This window comes from Galeopterus variegatus, unplaced genomic scaffold (genome assembly GCF_000696425.1).
Source record: "Galeopterus variegatus unplaced genomic scaffold, G_variegatus-3.0.2 Scaffold7553, whole genome shotgun sequence".
Taxonomy (NCBI): domain Eukaryota; kingdom Metazoa; phylum Chordata; class Mammalia; order Dermoptera; family Cynocephalidae; genus Galeopterus; species Galeopterus variegatus.
In genome coordinates, this window is record NW_007733664.1 from 96,930 (window position 1) to 105,719 (window position 8,790).

Genomic DNA, 8,790 nt, shown 5'->3' on the forward strand with positions numbered 1-8,790 from the left:
AAATTGTACTTGTTCTATGAATAATCCTCCCTAAGAACCCACCGTAAGCTGTGGACCCTTGAGGGCAAATGGGATGTTCTCTTGACCAGGGAGACGGAATTAGCAAGTGAATTCCCTGAGCCAGTCACTGCCACTGCCATAAAAGCTACAGCACTGGGTGGAAGAGGGGGAAGGGTAACAACTGATGACTTTGGGCCAGAATCAAGAGGTGACCAAAACCCACACATTTTGGGTTCACGTTACAAGAGTTACAGTGCCACATCTAAACCATAGGCAGGACATCAAGGAGAAAAATATCTGACCCAGTTAGTCCCTCAACAGAAATGCAGAACAGCTAATGATTTGGTCTCCTTTATTATCAAGGGAATATGAAATCAATCTTAACAAAAACTTTTTTCACTTAAACTTATATGAGCACTTATTGAATATCTATCGTATTTATAGACTATGTTTGGTGATTTAGAGTTGGCGAGGGTGGAGACAAAGCCTAAAAGATAATTCTACCTTCAGTTTATAATTGCACTAGAGAAGAATAAGAAAATATAAGGTGAAATAAGGAAGCAATACAAGATAACACATAAATAAGTATAGAGAACTATCTACAGTCATGTGTCACATAAGAACGTTTTGATCTATGATGGATGACATTTATAATGGTGGTCCCATAACATTATAATGGAGTGGAGGTGTGTAGTAGGCTATACCATCTAGGTTTGTGATGTTCAATAACGATGAAATTATCTAACGATGCATTTTTCAGAACTCACCCCAATCATTAAGTGACACATGACTGTATTGGGCATCTTCAAGGTGAGGAAGTTCCCTCTTTTGACTTTGGCCTTCACATTAATTGATTAGCTTAATGCAATCTAACTCCATTTCAGAAATGTTTGCATCACTTTTTGGTCTCATTTTCCTGGTGGGGTAGTGGTAGCTGGGGTCTTTATGGTGTATCTAGCTTTATTAAGCAAAGCAAAGGTGGGGTCTGGTGAGGGCCCTGTGGGAAATGGAACACAGACCACCTTACTGGATGCTGCAGAGTACAGAGGGAGCACTTGCTGGATTTCCCCATTATGCTGGGGATGACACCTGTGAGGGCACGAGCAATTGAAAGCTAACACCATTCCCTGTGTGCTGAGAGCAAATGTGAGAAAGAGAACTGAAGACACAAAGGCACAGGAGATGTCAAGTGCTCAGTGGTGGGCACGTGGCCAGCAATACCGAGGTTTCTCAGGCAAGTGTGGGGGTGGGAGGGAGGCTCAAGACCCTTCTGATCCTTTTTTTCATCTCCAAGAGAAAAGAACCCAAAACTAAAGTCTGATTTCCTAAAGGATTAAAAGATTAAGTGAAGGAGAATCGGGAATGACAGCTCTGGTTTTTAAAGAAGTTACCATAATGTCAGAAGCACAGCATATCAGGGGCTAAAGATAGGAACCGCCACAGATAAAGAAATAAAACAGGCTAAAGGCAGAAATATGATTTTAAGTGTAACTTTTTATATATAATTCAGGTAAATAAAGCCACATTTAAATAATGCAAAATCTTTACAAATCACCTTGCCTAAATTGAAACCAACATTAACTATCATAGGATACTTAAACGTAAGCTTAAAACATACTGTGTTTTCATTCACATCCCTAATAAGTAATTCAAAGGATATTTTTAATCCATAATAAAACTATCAATCAAGAACATAAAATACAATCTTCCAATGGTAATTCTAAAGGGGGCAGGACAAAAGTTACATTTCGCAATTTCACCTTAGTAATTCAATAGTCAAAGATAAAAAAATAGGGATGGAAATTAAACAAATTTGGATTATCCACTGTTAGGCATACTAGGGAACAATAGGTCATTTAATCATCTGAGGAACTCACTTGATACTCTTGGGATCCTACTTAGTAACTTCATCCTGGGTGGTGAGCATATTCTAGGAAATAGGCATTGCTTTGCCAGGACCCAGGAAAACAGTGCCCTACTATATCTGAAAGTGGTTATCACTTCCGGTCCTGGGTATCACCCTGTGGAGCAGACACTGCCTCTCCCTCAGGCCCTCCTCCTGCAGTGCATGCTGGACACCCCCACCCCCATTCCCAGCATCTGCATCTCTATGGAATCCAGAGAAGTAACCACCTGACACCTCCCCTGCTCCAGCAGCCTCACTCCGTGAGCGGTGGGCGTGGGTGTGCACTTCTCAACTCCTTCACCCTTTGCATGGAAAAACTCAGATGTGCAGGTTCTACACTGTCTCCCATAAAATGGTGACTGGCTTATTGATACACCCTTTCCTGGCTGCCTTCCTTTTTCTGTATCAATTCCCCAACATCCTAGCGGTGTTTCTCAGAACCCCTGACCCCAAATTATCTGTAACTGAATTCTTGTCTCAGGCTACAACTACAGAAGCCCAAACCAAGATACCCTGAGTTGTCTTCATCATCTCTAGGCCCAACTTATCCTTTTCCCAAGACCCCACCAGCTACAAATCATTGCTGGTGCCAAGGGACCATGAGAACTATTTGGACTGAAGGCAAATCTTCACTGGCTCACAGGTGATTTGGGGTGAGAGTTGTCTCTCCACTCCTGGAGGATTATCAGTCAAAGCTGCACAAGGAAGAAACCTCATAAAGGGTAACCATGGGAGAGCAATAGTAAAGTGTGGGTAAAAAGGGGGATGTTGGGTAGAGGAGCTGTCTCGAGAACCATAAAGAAGCGTTGGAAGCAGGGAGGAATCAGGAGTTAGAGAGGGCTGATGCAACCCTGCCTTGCTTCTGTTTGGCCCTGAAGGGACGCCCCAATTCTTCTGCCTTTAAACTCACTGCTGGCTGCTCTGCCCTTTACAGAACCTGCCTCATGTCTGCATCCTTCTCAACCAGCTTTTGATAAACTGGCTTTTGGTCTTTTCTCTCCTCTAGTTCTTGGTCTATTCCAACACCATTGGCCTTTAGCCTTGGATCCTCTTGTGATGCCTGTTCCCAAAGGGGATCCTCTCCCAGGGTTCACACCCTTATACCTGCTCCCATGCAGAGCCACCAGGCCATTTTGGATCTCTATGTCAGTGTGATGCTTCCTGTATTTGTGTAGCAATCAACTGCTTTTCTAAACTGCCAAGGAGCCTTTACCCCTTTGTAGTGAGAGCTGTATTCCATTTTGAATTCTTTGAAAGTTACAAGCTGTTTTAGAAAAACATGAACAAGAACTAGGAATCAGTCAGTTATCTCGCTGCCCCTCATTCTCAGTCCCCTGCCACTTTGATTATTTGTTTATTACCAGATCCTTCTTTCTGTTTAAACATCTTCCTCACTGTCTGGCAGGCAGAGCCGTCTCCAAGGCACACGCCACAGCGGTCCTCTGTGGCGTTGGAATCAATCTCATAGTCACAGCCGACCATCTGTGGAGAAGAGAGGTTGAGGGTAGAAGACAGAGGCAGGGGACGCCACACCCACTTGACCTGGGACTTCTCCTTTCCCCCTTTGTTCTTTGTAAGACTAGGCAGGCAGGTACAAAGGTACAAAGACAAATGTTTATTTCCTTTTCCTGGTGGCAGCCAGAGGAATAACCAAAGCATCCACCAATGGTAAAAGGACATACTTGCTTAGAGGGCAGAGAGGCACATACTGACTGAGGTCTCCAATTTCCCAAGTCAGAGGCAGAACTGAACACAGTTCCAAAAATCTAACCATAAAAACGTCTTGGAATTGGAGTTGTTGGAGCAGCAAGTCTTTTTCAGATGTGTTCCCCGCCTGAAAAAGGGGAGCGATGAAACTGGATGTTCTGTAGCATCCGGTAGCAAAGAATCACCACACTTAGGTTGAAAGTCACGAAACACACCTGAGCTTCAATTAAACTTCCCTGTTGCTTGCTTTCTTCTAGGGCTACAGGTAAAACTATACTATATTCCTTTAGTCATAAATTTCTTTCCTGTTTGGGAAGAAGAATTGGGCCCAGGTAGGTTTCTTTATTATCAAAGATCATTTTCTTTCTAATATTAATGCCACCTCAAATCTACTGAGAGGAAGAATGGTTTGGGTCTTTAAATATACCCACTACCAGCTTACCAGGGAATTACTGCCCACCAACAGAAAGAATGCATGCCTCAGGTTAGCCATCTCTAAACTCCTTTTGTTCCAAACACTGTGCTACTTGACCCAGCTGGGGAAAAAATGAAGTGCTAAGAAATTTTCAGAAAACCAAAACTTGATTACGCTAGTCACAATGAAAAGAAGAGGAATGTTCTGGAAGTTTGCCTTCAGTGGTTAGGAGTAAAAGGCCAACCCTTCACCAGTGATGTATTACATTGAGCCTGAGCATCCTCTAATAAGCTGACCTTTGCAGTCACATTTGCAGTGATCTTCACTCCTTCACTAATTTGGAATGAGCCAGGAAAATTGACTCTTTTTAAATCTCTACCAAGAGGGAAACAGGTAAAAAAAAATCTGAAGAATAAAGGAAAGAAAGCCAGAAAAACAAATAGCGTGAGACCAGGTCTTTCTTCCTGAGTGGATGATCATGTTTCTCCAGCAGTATTCGCCTTGACCACTGGGGGGACAAAGTTTGGGGGAAGGAGACACACCCATGTCCCCAATATGTTGTCCCACAGCTTAGTAGGTGGGTTCTTGTGGAGACCTCACCCAGTTTGCTTCTCCTGTCAGCTGCACACTTACAAGAAAACTGAATTAAGCATGTAACAGAAGGTCTGTGAAGGCATAGACTAGTCTTCCTTGTTGCATATAAAACATAAGGGGCTCTCAGGGGAAAATAAACAGACTTCAAGCTCCTCTCTCACACCACGTGCTCTGGTAATAGGGCACACAACCATATGGTCTTTCTGCCTTCCACGGAATCAGAGGTGGCTGTGCTGCTGCTACCAAATGTGAACAATGACTTCAGCATGGTTCTCTGAGGTGACACTGGGGATGCCAGACCGCCACCCCAATGCACAGCATTTTTGAAAAAAAAGATCACTTTTATTTCCCACATCATTAGTTCTTAATTTTGAAATAATATGCATTGAAGAGGATACTATCTTGAGTATTACTTAGGGAGATCAGGTCCCAACCTTTCACCAGGCATTTAGCCCTCCATGAGTGAATAAGTAACACATATTCTTACCAATTCTCTCTTTTTTTGTGTGCTAAGAGTTAACATTGTTTTACTTCGCAAACTCTCAAGTGACTGTGAACTGACATACACACTGGCATCATGACCTAATCCACTTGTAACGTCATAATTTCTTTCTAAAGTCCCTTGGCAAGGGTAGAGACTGGGAGAATGGCTGGTTCCAAGATGAGATCCATTACCAGCCAATGAGATTTCAAGTGTAACAATAGGGCACGGCTCTGCTTAGCTGAAAAGAACAGGTAAATGATTCTTCCATTTAACAAGTGGGATAGTAGCACAAGGCTTTCCTTGTCATAATTTTTCCAGTAAGTATTTGTTGTGGATTAAACTATATTCCCCAAAAGATATGTTCAATTTCTAACCTCTGATACCTGTGAATGTGACCTTATTTGGAGATGAGGTCTTTGCAGATACCATCAAATTAAGATGAGGTCATACTGGATTAGGGCAGCCCTAAATTCAATAACTGGTGTCCTGATAAGGAGAGAGAAATTCGGAGACAGAGACATACAGTGGGAAGATGGCCATGCAAAGACAGAGGCAGAAATTGGAAGTCAGAAATGTCAATAATTTTCTGCAACCACCAGAACCTAGGAAAAAGCAAGGAAGGATTCTTCCCTAAATAGCCACATGTAGCTGGTGGCTACCCTACTGGACAGCACAGGCCCACAGTATTTGCTAGCTAGTAGGAAGGGCATCATATTAATGAAGGATGTTTTCTTTTAATTTCTTTTTTTTAAAAAAATATTTGATGGGGAGATGGAAGACCCTGAGTAGTCTCTAAGTAGCCACAGTACTTAGCCCACCAGCCTCTTATAACCATCCCACCACCTCCAATGGCCCCCAAATTTACCTTCCACTCCTGTGGCAATTTCAGATCCTTCTGTGACTAGATCATTTTCTGTCACATTACACAACCTCCTTGTCCCCTTCATACCACCCAAATATCTCATATATACTTTTTAAGAGATGAATGATACTGTCCCTATGCATACAAAGTATTTAGATCTAAAAGATAATTTTAACATTACATTCATTTCTTGGTGACTAAAGTTCACAGCTCTTGCTGCATATGATAATGACCTGGGGAGATTTTAAAATATCATTGCTCAGACCCCAAATCCTATGGATCCTGAATTAATAGATTTGAGATAAAGCCCAGACATCGGTAATTTTTAAAAGCTCTCCAAGTGATTCTAATACATAGCCAGGATTGAGAACAACTGCGTTAGACAGGGGTGGAGCTGTTTTGGCCTGAATGATTTAAATAAATCTCTTCCCATTCTGGGAAACACATCTATCTAAAATATATTACTTATTTTTGGCTCTTTCTAGCTACAATGATAATTAGTTGGTTTCAAAGAGAATTTTGCCTGAGCTCTTTCAAACTTAGAGTCTGATTATAGCTTTTTGTTTAGCTCACTCATTCCTGGGAATCAACATCTTGCCCCTGAGTTTTGGTCACCACTCAAACAAAACAAAAAGCAACCTTCCCAGAGTGCTGAACATTTATGGGCAAGAGCATTTCTTGGCGGGGGATGGGGGGTGGGTGGGGAATTTTATCCAGTGGAAAAAAATGGTAAGTATTTGCAAAAACAAATAAAATTTATTAAGAGTTTATTGTGTACCAGGGCTTCTGTTAAGGGCTTAACATACATGACCTTGTTTAATCTTTTTGACACTCCCAACTAGGTAGAAACATTAATATCCCAATTTTATGACCAAAAACTGAGTCTTAGAAATATGTACAGGATACACTGCTAGTAAACGATGGTGTTTAGTTCATATTCTAGAGCCCCAGCACCAAACCATTATGCTTACTAATAGTTAATTAGGTATTCCTATACAGTTTTCATTTAATTAATTAAAAACACCTCATTAAACTGAGATTTATGCTTAGGTGTTGGATCACAAGACTTGTTCAGCGGTTCCTTGTAAAACAGACTGCAAGCAATGAGAAGCAATTCTTCAATGGTTGTACACGTAAAGCATTAACAAAAAAGGTCTAAGTAATTCACATACAGGTGGAGTTGATTAAAAGAGTGAGTGTGAAAAAATTACACAGAAATCAGAAGCCTGGTTTATAACCACCTATCATGCTGTCTTTCTTTCTGAGAAGATCATGTTGCTAATCAATAGAGAATTAAATGTAAAAATGCTTTGTGAAAAGTACTATACAAACTATTACTGATTTCAGTTTTTCTCAAATTTAATGCCACTAAAATAAGCTGGGCTGCCTTTTCTTAATAATTCCTCTGTTAATTTGGTTCCCCTTCAATATGACCCTGAAAAATGCCTAAAATAATAGCGTAGTTTACATCAACAAATTAAGAAATGAAAGTGACAGCAGGAGGAAAAAACTATTCAGTTCAAAACTATGATTTTGACGAACACTGAGAAGTCTTGTCTTCTTGTCTCACAGACCATATATAAAAACCAAGCCACAGGTAAATGCCAAGAAAGCACACGCTTAGATATCTGATTCTTAAATTAATAAAAATCACAATTTTATAAAGTTGTAGATTAAGGAAACATACCCAATACCTTACATATGCCATTAATACAGACATTTCTGCTGTTTCCTCCTTCGAAGCAAGGGGTACCATCAATGACAGCATCCAGCATTTTCTCAGAAAACTGGCCGTCTATGGGTCGGCAGTACAGCTCACAAGGATGTGCTGAAGTGAGAAAAAGACAGGTCCTTGGAAATTAGCTTTTTAGCTCAGCACCCTTCCCCCAGACTTCCTTTGTACTCATGACCCCCGAGTGTCGTTTAATCTGGTGATTCCATCTATTACCTTTCTGAGACACATGCTGTAATGTAGGCTTTTTACTTTTTTCAGTTAAATAGTTTTATAATGAATTACATTTGGAAGATAAAAGTCCTATGCCCTGTGTTATAAACAATGAGACCTTTCAATGCAACATTAAACTGTGCTTGTAAAAATAAGGCACTGAATATCTAAAGTTAACCTGGAAGATAAGTCATAGCAACCAGTGCTGCAGGATTCCAGGTGACCCTGATGTCTGCCCATTGTTTACAGCAAAGTAAGTAGAGCTCCAGGGATAGGCGGTCCTCTCTCATATGGCCAGATCATACTAACACCACCGTCACCATCACCACCATCATTACCCCATCCCCAACAAATGTTTTCCCTTATTCTCCTCAAGTCCGAGGAGTGCTTGGACACAGACTGACAACCATGCAGAAACAAAGCACCTACTTTTTTTGCGAAAGCTGAAGCCAACCTGTTTATCATAGTGGTCCATCCCATCACCCTGGGTCTTTCATTGAATCCACACTAAGGTTCAGTTTTCTACTGCCTTGTGAATGTAGATAGGGGATTCTACAGCACAGGAACTTTTACTTTATGAAGTATGTAGCCATACATGTGTGCACAGAATAACCAGAAAGATGAATAACTTTTTTTTTTTAAGGGTTGGAGAAGGAAGACCATACTGGTGTGCTGGACTTTTTTTTTTAATTGATGTACCACAGTTTATTTAACTAGTCTCCTATTGATAGACACTGAATTTTTCCTGCTTTTGCTATTACAAACAATGAGAAAATGTACATACATAAATCCATACAGTACAGATATATCTTTAGATGAATAACTTTTAAAATGTAAATTGTGTTAAAATTTTTAATAGGTAATACATGTACATGAT

At 40.8% G+C, this 8,790-nt stretch overlaps 1 protein-coding gene across 1 annotated transcript in view; it reads right to left on the reverse strand.

Moving 5' to 3' along the window:
* Positions 1-8,388, reverse strand: part of LOC103607577 (A disintegrin and metalloproteinase with thrombospondin motifs 12-like) — a 96,807-nt gene extending 88,419 nt beyond the window's left edge. Inside the window, exons 1-3 of the mRNA XM_008592068.1 lie at positions 8,343-8,388; positions 7,663-7,796; positions 3,268-3,388 (exon numbers count right to left, since the gene is read on the reverse strand). Coding sequence (XP_008590290.1) covers positions 3,268-3,388; positions 7,663-7,796; positions 8,343-8,388 — 301 coding nt within the window. The remainder of the gene's footprint in view (positions 1-3,267; positions 3,389-7,662; positions 7,797-8,342) is intronic.
* Positions 8,389-8,790: the final 402 nt, after the last annotated feature.